Source organism: Macaca nemestrina, chromosome 13, assembly GCF_043159975.1.
Source record: "Macaca nemestrina isolate mMacNem1 chromosome 13, mMacNem.hap1, whole genome shotgun sequence".
In the NCBI taxonomy this organism is placed as follows: Eukaryota; Metazoa; Chordata; class Mammalia; order Primates; family Cercopithecidae; genus Macaca; species Macaca nemestrina.
The window spans coordinates 122413657-122432361 of record NC_092137.1 but is presented as its reverse complement, the minus strand read 5'-3'; the positions used below and the strand labels follow the sequence as shown (position 1 = coordinate 122432361).

Genomic DNA, 18705 nt, shown 5'->3' with positions numbered 1-18705 from the left:
AGGCTTTGGGCTTTGGAGGCCTTGCTCACCCAGAAAGGCCAGGTTCCTGAAGTTCTCCAGCATCACCTCCCTGTAGAGGTCCTTCTGAGCAGGGTTCAGCTGCCCCCACTCCCCCTGGGTGAATTCCACGGCCACATCTTCGAATGTCATCAGGTTCTGAAACACAGAAGACACTCCTGCTGTGCCCTGAAGGACCTCCCTCACGGCCCAGGGGAGAAGAGCGGGCAGGCATCTATGGAGAACCTCAGGGCATGCAACAAGGGATTCTCAGTGCCCGCCAGCTATCCCAGGGCCCACAGAGTTGTGGGTTTTGTTATCTCAAAAATATTTAAGCTGCTCCAGGGATTGTACCATCCTTACTACTTGGTATCCCACCCAATGTCCCACCTAATGTCCATTATCAACATGAAATATAAACAGTGTCTCAGGTGAATCAGGCCTACGGAGACATTCTTCTTAGTCAGAGGTAAATGTAATACATTTCCTCATTTGTCAAAAGGTCTTATTCTCAATCTAGTTACATTTAATTGGAATCAATTAGAATTAATGATGAATATGCTTTGCATTCTCAAATGCACAAGGATCAACAGTTTTCTAATAAAGTATTTTTGAAACTTGTGACCTATGATTTTAACAACAGTAAGGCCAAATCAAGTAATCTGGAGCTTGTGATAATTTATCCTCCACCTGCCTGCCAGCACACAGTTCCGCAAAAGTAAATTGAGTGGCTTTACGATGAAACAGTAGGTTTTGTGAGTCTGACTAGCATGATCCTTTCCCCCAAAGCCTGATCATTATTCAGTCCCTAAGTTTACAAAGCTGAGCATGAGACCCTGGACCCCAGGTCGCCCTTGTAAAGTATAACGACTCCACAGGTCCTGGCCAGAACTGTCCTGTCACCTTCAATCTCAGTAATTGGAACACCTCCCACTTGGCTTACAGTATATGGCAATCCACTGAAAAGCAGAGTAGGTGAAAGCACTGTAAATTCCTGTTACTTTTACCCCAAAGTGTTTAGAAATCAAATCCCATTTAGACACGGATTCCACAGAAAAGCTGAAGTAACAATTTTATAATATAAAAATCATCCAAAATAATCAAACATGAAAAATTCACTACTATACTGACCTCTTTTGATAGGTTATATTATTTGTCCAAAATATCCACTGGCCCTCCCTGAAGAATTGAGCTTCTGCCTCCCCCTGCCCCAGGTGGGGCGATGTCATCTGCTTTCTCACACTGAACGTGAAAGACACGAGCTACAGGTGAGCAAAAGCCTTCAGGGCCAGTGGGGGTTCTGCAGTTGTCCCTTCCTGTCTGCCTTGAGAACAGCAAATGATCTGAGTGAAGATGTGGGCAAAGCCACGGCTGTCATGTAACGTGGCAAGAGGGAACCTTTCATGGCGTAAGTCTCTGAGGGTTTGCTGTTGCTATCACGGCATAACTGGCCTATACTGACTCATGAAAAAACTGGTACTCAAAGTGGAGTTCTGCCATAACGAAAAGCCAAAACTAGATGACACTGGAGTCCGGGCCAGGCAGTGAGGAAACTTATTGGCAAGGTGGCAACCCATGTAATTTGGTGGTGAACTGTTTGGTGAAACGATTGCCTTTGGTAACTTGAAAGATGAACGATGAAGGCATGAGCTTGTGATGTTACGAGAAGAGACTGGAAACATAATATTAGTAGTGTGAGGTGGTTTTATAGGCTGAGTTTGACAAAGTATTACAAGAAAAAATGAGCTCAAGAGTTGTGGTTTGCAAAACAAAAATGGAAGGCAATAGGAAACGTCCAGAAATGCTAGGACTTGCAGGGTTGGAGACAACCAGTTCTCATTTCCAACTGGCCAAAGACAATATACATCAGCTTCTGCATGACAACGACTAATTAAAACTCAGCCCATTATCAGGGACCAAATCATAGATAGGGTTGTCAAACCTTTGGTTTAAACCTCTGAGTAATTTCAAAAGGCTCCCAGTAAATCTCCCAATAATTTCAAAAGGCTCCCAGTAAAGGCTTTCAGTGGGACCAAACTGTTTAGAGTGAAAAAAGTATGGATTGTCAAAGGAAATCCAAAAACTCCACAATTAAGGCTAACAAAGGGGGCATATTTCAAAAAGAACTGTGGGTCAAACCACTGACACATGGAGCCAACTGGAAACAAAGTCATAAAAAGCTGTTGAAGTTTTTAGAGTTGCACTTAAAACAATCCTGGGCCACCAACCTACTCTGGCAGGATGAAAAAGCTGCTTTGCCCCCAAGAAAGCTTATTCTCCAGTATCATCTTCATATGACACCAAGCAGGTATCAAAAGGAAGGAACTTCCCAAGGGCAAAGCCAACAGCCAAGGAAAACACTAGGCTGGGGAGCATCACCCAGGGAGCAGAACCAGGGAGTAACCTGCAGACTTTCCCACTCCAAGACCACGGGTCCTCACAGTGTCTGTCCAGTGGAATTTCACCACTGCTATGGACCTGGGACTGGCTCTTCCCATGCTTCCCCTTTCTGCAAAGGAATGTTTACCGAGGCCATCCTGTCCCCATTGCTCACTGTATATTGTATATTGGATATATGGATTCAGGTAACTGTCCTTTTAGTTTATAGGTATCCAGACCCACAGGATCTCCATCCAGACTATCGCACCATCCAGGACTTTGATCATGATGCTCTGACTGGATGCGGCTCCTGGGTTAATTCTCTTGGAGGGCATTTTGTGTGCAGGAGAGAGGGAAGTGAACATCAATGGTTAAGAAAATATACAGTGATAGATGAATTATTTGCTTAATATAATCCCTGCCCTTCCCTTTGGGATCCTCACTCTAGGAGGCTAATACTTCCCACTTCATTAACATTAGGCTTGGCCACGGGACCTGCAACAGCCAGTTGGTTGTGAGCAGAAGCCACATGGGCCACTTCTGATTGGAAGCCCAAAGAGCTATCCCCAGGTTCTGACACTGCTCTTTCCCTCTGATACAAGAACAGCATAGGCTGGGGGAGGGGTGCCCACCATTGCTGAGGCTTCAGTAGGTAAAGAAAGTGGCCAGGAAGCACGAACTGGGTAGAGCCCACTGCAGCTCAAAGAGGCCTGCCTGACTCTGTAGACTCCACCTCTGGGGGCAGGGCACAGCTGAACAAGAGGCACTTAAATGTCCCTGTCTGAACAGCTTTGAAGAGAGTAGTGGTTCTCCCAGCATGGAGTTTGAGAACTGAGAACGGACAGACTGCCTCCTCAAGTGGGTCCCTGACCTCCGAGTAGCCTAACTGGGAGGTACCTCCAGTAGGGGCCAACTGACACTTCACATGGCCAGTTGCCCCTCTGAGACGAAGCTTCCAGAGGAACGATCAAGCTGCAACATTTGCTGTTCTGCAATACTCACTGTTCTGCAGCCTCCGCTGGTGATACACAGGCAAACAAGGCCTGGAGTGGACCTCCAGCAAACTCCAACAGACCTGCAGCTGAGGGTCCTGACTGTTAGAAGGAAAACTAACAAACAGAAAGGACATCCACACCAAAACCCCATCACCATCATCAAAGACCAAAGGTAGATAAAACCACAAAGATGGGGAGAAACCAGAGCAGAAAAGTTGAAAATTCTAAAAATCAGAGCACCTCTTCTCCTCCAAAGGAATGCAGATCCTCACCAGCAACAGAACAAAGCTGGATGGAGAATGACTTTGACAAGTTGAGAGAAGAAGGCTTCAGATGATCAAACTTCTCCATGCTAAAGGAGGAAGTTTGAACCCATCGCAAAGAAGCTAAAAACCTTGAAAAAAGATTAGACAAATGGCTAACTAGGATAACCAGTGCAGAGAAGTCCTTAACTGGCCTGATGGAGCTGAAAACCATGGCACGAGAACTACGTGATGCATGCACAAGCTTCGGTAACCGATTCAATCAACTGGAAGAAAGGATATCAGTGATTGAAGATCAAATGAATGAAATGAAGCGAGAAATTTAGAGAAAAAAGAGTAAAAAGAAACGAACATTTCTCCAAGAAGTATGGGATTATGTAAAAAGACCATATCTACATCTGATTGGTGTACCAGAAAGTGACGGGGAGAATGGAACCAAGTTGGAAAATACTCTTCAGGATATTATCCAGGAGAACTTCCCCAACCTAGCAAGGCAGGCCAACATCCAAATTCAGGAAATACAGAGAACACCACAATGATACTCCCTGGGAAGAGTAACTCCAAGACACATAATAGTCAGATTCACCAAAGTTGAAATGAAGGAAAAAATGTTAAGGGCAGTCAAAGAGAAAGGCCGGGTTACCCACAAAGGGAAGCCCATCAGACTAACAGCAGATCTCTCAGCAGAAACTCTACAAGCCAGAAGAGAATGGGGGCCAATATTCAACATTCTTAAAGAATTTTGAACCCAGAATTTCATATCCAGCCAAACTAAGCTTCATAAGTGAAGGAGAAATAAAATCCTTTACAGACAAGCAAATGCTGAGAGATTTTGTCACCACCAGGCCTGCCTTACAAGAGCTCCTGAAGGAAGCACTAAACATGGAAAGGAACAACCGGTACCAGCCACTGCAAAAACATGCCAAATTGTAAAGACCATCAATGCTAGGAAGAAACTGCATCAACTAACAAGCAAAATAACCAGCTAACATCATAATGACAGGCTCAAATTCACACATAACAATATTAACCTTAAATGTAAATGGGCTAAATGCTCCAATTAAAAGATACAGACTGGCAAATTAGATCACGAGTCAAGACTCATCAGTGTACCGTACTCAGGAGACCCATCTCACATGCAGAGACACACATAGGCTCAAAATAAAGGGATGGAGGAAGATCTACCAAGCAAATGGAAAGCAAATAAAAGCAGGGGTTGCAATCCTAGTCTCTGATAAAACAGACTTTAAACCAACAAAGATCAAAAGAGACAAAGAAGGCCATTACATAATGGTAAAGGGATCAATTCGACAAGAAGAGCTAACTATCCTAAATATACAGGCACCCAATACAGGAGCACCCAGATTCATAAAGCAAGTCTTTAGATACCTACAAAGAGACTTAGACTCCCACACAATAATAATGGGAGACTTTACACCCCACTGTCAACATTAGACAGATCCACGAGACAGAAAGTTAACAAGGATATCCAGGAATTGAACTCAACTCTGCACCAAGCGGACCTAACAGACAGTTACAGAATTCTCCACCCCAAATCAACAGAATATACATTCTTCTCAGCACCACATCACACTTATTCCAAAATTGACCACATAATTGGAAGTAAAGCACTCCTCAGCAAATGTAAAATAACAGAAATTATAACAAACTGACTCTCAGACCACAGTGCAATCAAACTAGAACTCAGGATGAAGAAACTCACTCAAAACTGCTCAACTACATGGACACTGAACAACCTGCTCCTGAAAGACTACTGGGTACAAAACGAAATGAAGGCAGAAATAAAGATGTTCTTTGAAACCAATGAGGACAAAGACACAACATACCAGAATCTCTGGGACATATTTAAAGCAGTGTGTAGAGGGAAATCTATAGCACCAAATGTCCACAAGAGAAAGCAGGAAAGATCTAAAATTGACACCCTAACATCACAATTAAAAGAACTAGAGAAGCAAGAGCAAACACATTCAAAAGCTAGCAGAAAGCAAGAAATAACTAAGATCAGAGCAGAACTGAAGGAGATAGAGACACAAAAAACCCTTCAAAAAATCAATGAATCCAGGAGCTGGTTTTTTGAAAAGATCAACAAAACTGATAGACCGCTAGCAAGACTAATAAAGAAGAAAAGAGTTAAGAATCAAATAGACGCAATAAAAAATGATAAAGGGGTTATCACCACCGATCCAACAGAAACACAAACTACCATCAGAGAATACTATAAACACCTCTACACAAATAAACTAGAAAATCTAGAAGAAATGGATAAATTCCTGGACACATACACTCTCCCAAGACTAAACCAGGAAGAAGTTGAATTCCTGAAAAGACCAATAACAGGCTCTGAAATTGAGGCAATAATTAATAGCCTACCAACCAAAAAAAGTCCGGGACCAGACGGATTCACAGCCGAATTCCACATACAAGCAGGAACTGGTACCATTCCTTCTGAAACTACTCCAATAGATAGAAAAAGAGGGAATCCTCCCTAACTCATTTTATGAGGCCAACATCATCCTGATACCATAGCTTGGCAGAGACACAACAAAAAAAGAGAAGTTTGGACCAATATCCCTGATGAACATTGATGCAAAAATCCTCAATAAAATACTGGCAAACCAAATCCAGAAGCACATCAAAATCCACCATGATCAAGTGGGCTTCATCCCTGGGATGCAAGGCTGGTTCAACATATGCAAATCAATAAATGTAATCCATCATATAAACAGAACCAAAGACAAAAACCACATGATTATCTCAATTGATGCAGAAAAGGCCTTCGACAAAATTCAACAGCCCTTCATGCTAAAAATTCTCAATAAATTTGGTATTGATGGGACGTATCTCAAAATAATAAAAGCTATTTATGACAAACCCACAGCCAGTATCATACTGAATGGGCAAAAACTTGAAGCATTCCCTTTGAAAACTGGCACAAGACAGGGATGCCCTCTCTCACCACTCCTATTCAACATAGTGTTGGAAGTTCTGGCCAGGGCAATCAGGCAGGAGAAAGAAATAAAGGGTATTCAGTTAGGAAAAGAGGAAGTCAGACTGTCCCTGTTTGCAGATGATATGGTTGTATATTTAGAAAACCCCATCGCCTCAGCCCAAAACCTCCTTAAGCTGATAAGTAACTTCAGCAAAATCTCAGGATACAAAATCAATGTGCAAAAATCACAAGCATTCCTATACACCAATGACAGACAAAACAGAGAGCCAAATCATGAGTGAACTCCCATTCACAATTGCTTCAAAGAGAATAAAATACCTAGGAATCCACCTTACAAGGGATGTGAAGGACCTCTTCAAAGAGAACTACAGACCACTGCTCAATGAAATAAAAGAGGATACAAACAAATGGAAGAACATTCCATGCTCATGGATAGGAAGAATCAATATCGTGAAAATGGCCATGCTGCCCTAGGTAATTTATAGATTCAATGCCATCCCCATTAAGCTACCAATGACTTTCTTCAAAGAATTGGAAAAACTACTTTAAAGTTTATATGGAACCAAAAAAGAGCCCACATTGCCAAGACAATCCCAAGCCAAAAGAACAAAGCTGGAGGCATCATGCTACCTGACTTCAAACTATACTACAAGGCTACCGTACCCAAAACAGCATGGTACTGGTACCAAAAGAGAGATATAGACCTATAGAACAGAACAGAGCCCTCAGAAATAATGCCACACATCTACAACCATCTGATCTTTGACAAACCTGACAAAAACAAGAAATGGGGAAAAAATTCCCTATTTAACAAATGGTACTGGGAAAACTGGCTAGCCATATGTAGAAAGCTGAAACTGGATACCTTCCTTACACCTTACACAAAAATGAATTCAAGATGAATTAAAGACTTAAATGTTAGACCTAAAACCATAAAAACCCTAGAAGAAAACCTAGGCAATAGCATTCAGGACATAGGCATGGGCAAGGACTTCATGTCTAAAACACCAAAAGCAATGACAACAAAAGCCAAAATTGACAAATGCTCTGGCAAAGGGCTAATATCCAGAATCTACAAATAACTTAAACAAATTTACAAGAAAAAATCAAACAACTCCATCAAAAAGTGGGCAAAGGATATGAACAGACACTTCTCAAAAGAAGACATTTATGCAGCCAACAGATACATGAAAAACTGCTCATCATCACTCACCATCAAAGAAATGCAAATCAAAACCACAATGAGATACCATCTCACACCAGTTAGAATGGCGATCATTAAAAGTCAGGAAACAACAGGTGCTGGAGAGGATGTGGAGAAATAGGAACACTTTTACACTGTTGGTGGGACTGTAAACTAGTTCAACCATTGTGGAAGACAGTGTGGCGATTCCTCAAGGATCTAGAACTAGAAATACCATTTGACCGAGCCATCCCATTACCAGGTATGTACCCAAAGGATTATAAATCATGCTGCTATAAAGACACATGCACACGTAGATTTATTGCAGCACTATTCACAACAGTAAAGACTTGGAACCAACCCAAATGCCCATCAATGATAGGCTGGATTAAGAAAATGCGGCACATATACACCATGGAATACTATGCAGCCATAAAAAAGGATGAGTTCATGTTCTTTGTAGGGACATGGATGCAGCTGGAAACCATCATTCTGAGCAAACTATTGCAAGCACAGAAAACCAAACACCACATGTTCTCACTCATAGGTGGTAATTGAACAATGAGAACACTTGGACACAGGAAGGGGAACATCACACACTGGGCCTGTCATGGGGGCGGGGGATAGCATGAGGAGATATACCTAATATAAATGAGTTAATGGATGCAGCACACCAACATGGCACATGTATACCTATGCAACAAACCTGCACTTTGTGCACATGTACCCTAGAACTTAAAGTATAATAAAAAATAATAATAATAATGCTAAACAAAAACAAAAACAAAAGCAGAACAGCATATCCCAGAGGGGGCTGACCCGTCAGCCTGAAACTCAGAGAGAAGAGGGTGTGGAGCAGAGTCACAGTTAGCCCACGACCGATAAAGACAGCAGAAACAAGACACTCTTTCTGACTGCGAGCCACTGAGATGCGGGGCCATGATTACCACACTGAACCCACCTGAGCACTCGATAAATCTCTGAACGATGTACGTCAGGGCCAAAAAGATCTGAACGCTATTTATGACGTTACTGATTAAATGCCTTACTGGGGGGGTTCCCGTTTTGGCTTAAAAGTAAAATGTCAGTGTCTATCATCAAGCCTGAATCCCATGCCTATCCTGGATGCTGGGAAACCCCGGAGGCTGGCATTTGTACCCCTCCACATCCAGCTCACGAGAGCCAAACCTGAATCCCCCTTGAGGGCCAGTCACCATGAATCCTGATGCCAACAAGGATTAGGCAGTTACCATCTGCCAGTGGAACTGCCAGTGGACTCTAACAACCACATGAGGCGGTTCTATGATTGAGTGGTTAAGATCTCAGAGCTAGACAGCCTGGATGTAAAATTGGGGTCCCTTCCTCACTAACTGGATAACCACCAACAGGTTACTTTCTCTCTCTGTGCCTTGATTTCTTCAGTTAACCTCTCCACACTTTGGTTACCATTCTTCAAAATGGTAACCATTTATGGGAACGTTTTAGAGACAAAATGAATTAGTATGTGCAAATTGTAGAGACTAGTTCCTGATACAGGTTTTGTTCTCCATAAATAATAACTATTTTCATTATCGTTAACATTATTATAGTCTTCATGTTACAGGAGGCAAACCAAAGCACAGAGAGGTTAGGTGACTCATCCAAGGCCACACAGCCTGTCAACAGTAAAGTTAAGTGTGTCTCCTCCCTAATCCAGGGAGATAACATCTGAACAGGGACCCAGCCTCAAATGGCCTGCCCACCTGTCTATACCCTCAGAACCCACTTGTCCCCAATTCTCCACAAGCTTTCTCAACCTCTCCGAACAGGCCAATTCCCCTTTTCGTGAACCTCGATGGAAAGGCCTGTGTGTGCCACTCCATTTGGCATCAAACCATTCACATCATGTTACTGGTGGCTGCGTTCAGGGTGTCAGGGTCCTCTCCCACTGTGGCTGTGACATTCTCTCAAGGCCAGGGCTGTCATATTACCTGGTGGTCACCACAGTGCCCTTTCCAGAAATATGATCTGAGAAGGTGCATAGCAAGAAGAGAACACCCTGGGCAGGGCAGGGAGCCATCATTCACTTGGACGGGCTCAGCCTCCCGCAGAGACAGCATCGGGTCAGTTCCCTCAGTGAACAAAGAGGCTACTGTTTGGTGAAAAGTAGGCAAAGCTAACCATGGTTCAGGCATTTGAGGAAAAATGGAGAACACAACTCACCTGAGGCCTAGCTTTCAGGAATGAAGTGGTTGTTCCCTTTGCTCCTGGGAATCTCTCTGGAGGAAGAGCAGGATTCTGAGAAGGGGAAGCTGGGAAGGTAGAAGGAGACGTGAGGGAAGCTGACCCTGCTGGCACACACAGCTCTCAGACTTCCCAAGCCTGAGACCCAGAACAGCTCTGAATGTCACCTCCGTGGTCCTGAGGACACCAGTGGGTCAAAGGGATCTGAGGGGCAGCTTCTAGCCTTCAAACATAGAGAGAAGTGCCCCTGTACACAGCTGCATGAGGCTCCCATCTGTCCACAGGCCCACATCAGTCTACAGGTGAGTGAAGTGTGACCAGTCTGGCCACACCACTGAAGTTATTTGCTGGGCATACGGTATGCAGGTCATCTCCTAGGACTTTTGGAAATATAAACATGGAAAAGACCTTCAAGGAACTTTCAATCTAGCCTACAGGTTAACAACTACACAAGACCCAAGGCGAGGCCATGCGGGATGATGAGGCTTTAAGGGGAGGAAGTTACACCTCTCCCCTCATCCTTGGGAACCCAGCTCAGAGGCTGCCTCTTCCTGAGAAACTGCCCCTGGTGTTCCCAAGCTCTGTTAGGTCTCTGCAGCACACTTGAGAGCTCCTTCGTTAAAAAGCTTTGTATCATACTGTTTGCAGAGCCTTAAAACAAACAAAAAAACTAGCCCAAATCATGCCAGAGTAGTTAAGGCTAACAATATGGATGTAAGCAGGCAGCATAGCACAGGTCGGCACTCCTCAAGCTTCATGTGTGTGTGGATCCCTGAGGATCTTGTGAAACTCCAGTTCAAGACTTGCTAGGACCCTGTTTGAGGATGTGTGGGGCCCCAGAGTCTGCAATTCTAGAGAGCTTCTGGGCAGTGCCTCTGCTGGTGCCAGAGCCACACTGATTAGCAAGGGTATAAAGGAAAAAAGGGTTGGGAGGCCCAGGGACTGGGCCCAGTTCTTCCACTGGCCAGTTTTGTGTCCTTGAGCATGTGCACTGAAGGATGAACAGTCGCATTAAAACGGCCACCTGGTGAAAGACAGGACGTTCTAAACCTAGGACTGGCTTAAAATCTCCTGGGTCCCCTGGATTGTCCTGCCCCAGTGCTACTGGGGGAAGAGCTCACAGGAGGTGCCAACCGTGTACACTGCTGACCTTATACACTGCCGAGCTAGAAGGGCTGGAAGAACCTTATTAGTGAGGTGATTAAGGAGGTGGATGACAAGGCTCCAAATGGCTCTATTGTTCTCTGATCCCTGGCCAAGGGCCACTCCCTCTTGGGTTTGCTTGTCCTCTCCCTGCAGCAGCAGGACGAGATCAGATCCTCTTCTGCTCTCCTCGCTCTCCTCTCTCTCCTCTGGCCATTGGGACAATTTTCCGTGGCCATCTCCTCCACCTCTGCCACGGTCATCTAGAGACCCCTGCCAGACCCAGCAGACCGCGGCTTCAGCCTCCTGGGTCTGGAAGGTTAGATGTCGCCACCGGGAAGGCAGACGCAGTACAGCCTTCCCCTTCCCCTTCAGTGCGATTCCCCGGCCTCTTCCTGGGGTCCTCCTCATATCGGGCCCGGTACTAGCTCCCCAAGAGGGCTCCTGGCCCTCTGCACGCTCCAGAGCCAAACCTGATGCTGTGGAGTCCATAGCTGGGGCTAAGGAGCGACGTCCTTTCACTAGGTCCAAATCTCTGTCTTTCGGCCACAGCCCTGTGGTCCTCCCGAGGGTTCAGGGAGCGGGACGCAGGCTGAGGCTGCCTGGGGCACACGGGACATCCCCAGTAGGCGCGGCGGGGCCAGCGGACCTGCAAGGCCCAGGGCAGGGCCGGCAAACACGGGTGCGCCCGGCGCCGTGCTCTTCCCCCGCCAAGTCCAGCCTCCTCCCCGCGCTCGGCTCCGCCTCAGGACCAGGCTCTGGAACCCAGCTCCCACGTGGATCCACACGCGCACTGGGCTCAGACCACCAGGAGACACGGCCACAGCCACGCCCGCGACGCGGGGGCCCGGCGCCCTTCAGCTGCCCGGAGACAGCAGGGATTCGGTGAGAGCCTCACGGGGCAGGCACAGGCCCCATCAGCCCGGCTTCCCCGCTGCCCCTGCCTAGCTCCGGCCTGCACAGTCCCTAGCGGGGGGCACTCGGAGGGACACGCCCCGCTCTGTAAGAGGCCGGGGAGCGGGCCCAGGACAGGTCTGCGCGCCCGCAGTCTCCGAACGCGCACAGGGATAGGCCCAGCCCCGCCTCCCGAGGCCGTCCCCAGCTCGCGCAGACGCGGCCGCCGCCGAGGCCCTTCGGAGCGAGCGCCGGGGGTTGGGGGCGGGGTGGGGGGCGCGGGGAGGCCCGAGAGGACCTCAGCTGGGAAGGGCCGTGCGCGCCGGCTTTCACCCCGCTCTCCCCGGAGGGCCGGACCTACAAGCGTTTCCGCTCTCGCGCGTGCCTTTGGTAGCCCAGCCTCATCTCCCTCTCTTTTTTTGGAGACAGGCTCACTCTGTCGCCCAGGTTGGAGTGCAGTGGCGCGCTCTCGGCTCACCGCAACCTCTGCCTTCTGGATACAAGCAATTCTCCTGTCTCAGCCTCCGTAGTATCTGGGATTACAGGTGCCCGCCACCACGCCCAGCTAATTTGTTGTATTTTTAGTGGAGACGGGGGTTTCACTGTGTTAGCCAGGCTGGTCTCGAACTCCTGACCTCAGATGATCCTCCCACCGCAGCTTCCCAAAGTGCTGCAGTTACAGGTGTGAGCCACGGCGCCCAAGCCGCATATCTCGATGTAAGGCTGTTCAACAGAAGCCGCAGTCCTGCCCTGGATCTGCTGAGTGAGGATTTCCAGGAGGTTCTCCTGGCTGCCTAGGAGATACGGGGGGCTCAGTGCTAGATACTGCTTCTACAGGCTGCCCCGTGCCTCTTGCCTTTCTCCATCTGCCCCTGAATTCAGCAAAGGGTGATGGAGAACAAAAGAGGACTTTGGATGCCCTCCTACTCCAGAAACAAATATCATTTAGGACCCAAAAGAAATGGAAAAACAGCTTGCTATGGTCTAAATGTATGTGTCCCCCTCAAATTCATATGTTGAAACCTAACTCCCAAGGTGACAGTATTAAGAGATGGAGCCTTTGGAAGACTCTGCCCTCATGAATGAGATTAGTGCCCTTTAAAAACAGGCCTTAGACCGGGCGTGGTGGCTCACATCTGTAATCCCAGCACTTTGGGAGGCCAAGATGGGCAGATCACACGAGGTCAGGAGTTTGAGACCAGCCTGGCCAACATGGTGAAACCCTGTCTCTACCAAAAATATATTTTGAAAAATTAGCTGGGCGTGGTGGTGCACACCTGTAATCCCAGCTACTCAGAAGGCTGAGACAGGAGAATTGCTTGAATCTGGGAGGCGGAGGTTGTAGTGAGCCAAGATCATGCCACTGCACTCCAGCCTGGGCAACAGAGCGAGACTCCATCTCAAAAAATAAATAAATAAATAAAATAAAAATAAAAACGGGCCTTAGCCCCCTTTGCTCCTTCTGCCATGTGAGGACACAGAAGGTGCCATCTATGAGAAACGCACCCTCACCAGCCCCTGAATCAGCTGGCATGTTGATACTGGATTTCCCAGCCTCCAGAACTGTGAACAACAAATCTGTATTATTTACAAATTACCCCCTTTAAGATACTCTGTTAGAGCAGCGCTGATGCCTAAGGCACAGTCTGAGTATTAAAACAGTGGTTTTCTGGAGGCAGCCCTCAGCCAGAGAAGGGCCACTCATGAGGATAGAGAGATTGGTTTATCAACTCTATTTAGGAGTTCAGGACAAAATAACTTACAAAATCAAGGCAAAGAGCCCATTCTCCTTTCCTGCTTTTGCAGTCTGTTTCACTTCTCTGCCAGCACTTCCAGTGGCACAGATGGCCAGGATGGCGCAGCAAGCAAACCCTCATCCACGCAGGGGGACATTGTCTGGGAACCATGGCTGGTATAGGAGCTTTTCCATCTTCGGTGCTCTGAACCAAAAAGGTGAGGGGATGGACAAGTGAGAAAAGATTTTCATCTCATTGATGGGTCAACAAAACTAGAGATGGAACTACTTCAGATGAACTTGAGGGCCACTGCCTTTTCCTGATGCCCATCCTCTGGGCCTGCTACAGTGTCTAAAATTCCCCAATCTTACATTGTGTCCTTTGGGACAGATCTTGATCCAGAGGCCCTTGTTTGTTACAATGCACGTTAATTATCCCAGGCATATTCTCTCTCCTGCTCAGTGCTCTAGTGCACCATTTCATCTCAAAGCACTGTTGGTGGAGCTCCAGTCCTCACCAGCCTATACACTCTCCACCACCTTCAACATTCCTTTTACTGTTGCTCTGCAAACACCTCTTCCACCCAACCCGTGACCACTGCTGTTACCTGTCCCTATAGTTTTGCCTTTTCCTGAATGTCACATAAATGGAATCATACAGTTTGTAAACTTTTTTTTTTTTTTGAGACAGAGTCTTGCTGTCTCCCAGGCTGGACGGCAGTGGCACGATCTTGGCTCATCACAACCTCTGCCTCCCAGGTTCATGCCATTCTCTTGCCTCAGCCTCCCGAGTAGCTGGGACTACAGGTACCCGTCACCACGCCCGGCTAATTTTTTGTATTTTTAGTAGAGACGGGGTTTCACCGTGTTAGCCAGGATGGTCTCAATCTCCTGACCTCGTGATCCGCCCGCCTCAGCCTCCCAAAGTGCTGGGATTACAGGCATGAGCCACCGCGCCCAGACTGCAGTTTGTAAACTTTTAAGACTGGTAGCTGGGTGCAGTGGCTCACACCTGTCTCTGCAAAACCCCGTCTCTACTAAAAAATACAAAAATTAGCTGGGCATGGTAGTGTGCACCTGTAATCCCAGATACCTAGGAGGCTGAGGCAGGAGAATCACTGGAACCTGGGGGGCCGAGGTTGCCCACTGCACTCCAGCTTGGGTGACAGGGCAAAACTCCGTCTCAAAAATAAAAAATAAAAAAAAGGCTTCTTGGCCGCAGTGGCTCACGCCTGTAATCCCAGCACTTTGGGAGGCAGAGGTGGGCGTATCACCTGAGGTCGGGAGTTGGAGACCAGCCTGACCAACATGGAGAAAACCCATCTCTACTAAAAATACAAAATTAGCCGGACGTGATGGCACATGCCTGTAATCCCAGGTACTCGGGAGGCTGAGGCAGAAGAATCGCTTGAACCCGGGAGGCAGAGATTGTGGTGAGCCGAGATCGTGCCATTGCACTCCAGCCTGAGCAACAAGAGCGACACTCTGTCTCAAAAAAAAAAAAAAAAGCCATGAAGCCTCTGTCTCGTCCCCTGGGACCCTCTTAGAGCCCTGAAATGAGGTGCAAGAAGCCTGACTGCCCCAAGGTCACCATGCTGTGAGGAAGTCCAAGCACAAAGAGAGGTTACGTGCGGGGACTAACAGTCGCAGCTGAGCCTAGCCACACGTGCCAATCTGGGTGCCAGATACAGTCCTCCCAATTGAGGATCCAGAAATTGGGAAGCAGAAACGAGCTGTGTTAGGCCATTCTGCACTGCTATAAATACCCGAAACTGGGCAATTTATAAAGAAAAGAGGTTTCATTGGTTCTTGGTTCTTCTGGCTGTACAGGAAGCATGGCACTGGCATGTTTGGCTCCTGGGGAGGCTTCAGGGAGCTTTCACTCCCCGTGGAAGGTGAAGTGGGAGCTTGCACTTTGCATGGTGAAAGCAGGAACAAAACAGAGTTGGGGAGGGCAGGAAGGTGCCACACACGTAAAAAACCAGATCTCAGGAGTACTCACTATTACAAGGACAGCACCAAGCCATGAGGGATCTGCCCCCATCACCCAAATACATCCCACCAGGCCCCATCTCCAACACTGGGGATTACATCTCAACATGAGATTTGGAGGGGATATCCAAATGATATCCTTGTGTGCCCATCCCTGTTGTGCCCATCCAAGTTCCCGACCCACAGAATGTGTTGGCCTAATAAAATTGTTGTTTTAAGTCACTAAGTTTGGACTGGTTTGTTAAACAGCATCAGATGGTCATAACATCCTGCAATTTGGCAGAACCTACAAGCTTGTGGGCCCAAGAGGTATCTGTTTTACTCTAAAAAAATTAATGTATGTCACTTCTTGGCTGCTTAGCTTCGATATGCTCCTCCTCTTTTGAGAAAATCAGTTAAAATTCTCTTAATCTTCCCAGTAACATGGCAGATTAGATGGCCTAAACAGCCCTCTTAATCAAAAAAACTAAAAATGCTGAAAAATTACAAACATCTTTATAAACACACTGATAAGCAGGCATGAAAGTGAGGAATGTGTAAACATTCAAAAAAATAAAGTGAAATGGGCCAGACGCAGTGGCTCATGCCTGTAATCCTAGCACTCTGGGAGGCCGAAGAGGGTGGATTGCTTGAGCCCGAGTTTGAAACCAGCCTGGGCAACATGGTAAAACTCTGTCTCTAAAAAAATATATATACAAAAATTAGCCCGGCCTGGTGGTGCACAGCTGTAGTCCCAGCTACTCTTGAGGCTGAGATGGGAGGACTACATGAGCCCAGGAGGTGGAGCTTGCAGTGAGCTGAGAGCATGCCACTGCATTCCGGCCTGGATGACAGAGCCAGAGCATGTCTCAAAAAATAAAATGAGAGCTAGAATTCTGAGAATCGAGCAACAAACCTGACTTTGAGGCCGCTAAATCCTAGAGAATATAAACTTCCACTTTGGCAGCTACATGGAAGCAGTAAAGACAAAGCCTAAGGCCTGCCAGTGGGTGCAGAATATTCTAGAAAGAAACACTTTCAGGACCCCAGTTTCCACCCTCAGTATAAAGCTAAATAAATAATAAGGCCGGGCATGGTGGCTCAAGCCTGTAATCCCAGCACTTTGGGAGGCCAAGACGGGCGGATCACGAGGTCAGGAGATCAAGACCATCCTGGCTAACACGGTGAAACCCCGTCTCTACTAAAAAAAAAAATACAAAAAACTAGCCGGGCGAGGTGGCGGGCGCCTGTAGTCCCAGCTACTCGGGAGGCTGAGGCAGGAGAATGGCGTAAACCCGGAAGGCGGAGCTTGCAGTGAGCTGAGATCCGGCCACTGCACTTCAGCCTGGGCGACAGAGGGAGATTCTGTCTCAAAAAAAAAGCTAAATAAATAATAAAAACCACCACACAGAATGGAACAAAAAGAAAATATTTCTCTTGTGGATGTTGTGACTTTAATCAAGCTCTAATCTTCTAGGAAGGTCCAAACTCGTTAGTACAACACAAAGTCAGCCACAACCTGGCCTTACCTCAAGATAGTTATTGGCCCCTAAACCTCATCCACAAGCCATTCACTTTGCTACAAATTCTTTTCACTTTTATCCTCTAGACTGTGCCTTTGCAGGTGCTATTCTCTGTTTAGATCACACTTCTTTTTCTTAATTACTTTAAGCACACCAATTATAGGAATCCTTTCCCACCTTTCCCAACCATAGTTAATAGCTTCCTTCCTCCATTGTACTCTCATAGTATGCCGAGGGGTGACATAATTGTAGAACATACTGCCTCTATTGTGATTTTTTCCATTGGACCAAGAGTTCATTTGGGTCAGTAACTTACTCAACCGTGCCTTGCCTATGGTGAGCAATTAGGATTTTTTTGAATGAAAGTGTAGTCTTATGGAGATGCAGAGTAGAAGGATGATTAACAGAGACTGGGAAGGGTTGGTGGGGTGGGGAAGTGGGGCTAGTTAATAGGTACAAAAATAGAATAAGAAATAGTATAACTAGTATTTGATAGCACATCGGAGTAACTACAGCCAATAATATTGAACATTTTAAAGTAATTAAAGGAATATAACTGAATTGTTTGTAATACAAAGGATAAATGCTTGAGGTAATGGACATCCCATTTATCCTGATGAGGTTATTACGTATTGCATGCCTGTGTCAAAATATCTCAGGTGGCCCATAAATGTTTACAACTACTGTGTACCCCAAAAAAACTTAAAAAAAAAAAAAAAACTAACGAAGTATTAACCTGGAAAAATGTAGTTTTGTTCCTGAAGTAGGATTTTATCATATTCTTTGTAATTTTCAGTCTTCCCGGAGCTATAGCTCAATAGTTCTTAGCTTTAGCTGCACGTTAGAGTCACCTGCAGCTCTTTGCAAACTTTCGCTCCACAGCTGGGCCTCAGGCATCAATGTCTAAAGCTCTCCGGGTGATCTTAGCTTGCAGCCAGCGCCCTTCCAGCAACTCCAAGGCCGGCTGGTGTGAGCTCAAGCAGTCGGGAGTCGGACCAGCTGCACAGCTAATACATATATGTCCTAGGCTCTTCTCTCCTTCCAACGCAAATATGTGCATGGACCCTGCCTGGAACCGCAGCCCTGTTCTCACAACCAAACTGCCTCTCGGGCCAAAATTCCAGAATCAAATTTCTGCAAATGGACAAGCGGAAGCGGAAATAAGCCCTTTCCAACGCTAGATGACTCGATTTCGTCTCGGTCTTCCCCTGCCGGCTGGGCAGAGGCACCAGGATCAGACAGACACATTCCCTGTGGACGGCGCTCCCATCGGATGACTGGAGGAACTGGACACCAGGCGCAGGCAGTACTTCAGGGTGACCATAAGTCTCCCAAACATCCACAACGGCTCGCTCTCTCAGCTAAGGCGACAGCGCTGCCATTTTGGATCCTGTTCAGCCGCGCGAAGCTGGCGTTTGCACAGATTTT

At 46.7% G+C, this 18705-nt stretch overlaps 1 protein-coding gene and 1 long non-coding RNA gene across 3 annotated transcripts in view; one reads left to right on the top strand and one right to left on the bottom strand.

Annotated features, from left to right (window-relative positions):
* Positions 1-18688, bottom strand: part of LOC105490014 (zinc finger protein 514) — a 29445-nt gene extending 10757 nt beyond the window's left edge. The window contains exons 1-3 of one of the 2 annotated variants that reach the window (XM_011755217.3): positions 18014-18688; positions 13812-13988; positions 30-156 (exon numbers count right to left, since the gene is read on the bottom strand). In XM_011755217.3, the coding sequence (XP_011753519.2) occupies positions 30-156; positions 13812-13988; positions 18014-18055 (346 nt within the window). In that variant the 5' untranslated portion in view covers positions 18056-18688. Of the gene's footprint in view, positions 1-29; positions 157-9990; positions 10080-11627; positions 12227-13811; positions 13989-18013 lie in introns of those variants that run through there. The other variant, XM_011755219.3, reaches the window with a different exon arrangement.
* LOC105490013 (uncharacterized) lies at positions 11914-15997 on the top strand. Its single transcript, XR_011612160.1, has 2 exons — positions 11914-12039; positions 13855-15997. It is a non-coding gene; the product is annotated as an uncharacterized lncRNA (long non-coding RNA).
* Positions 18689-18705: the final 17 nt, after the last annotated feature.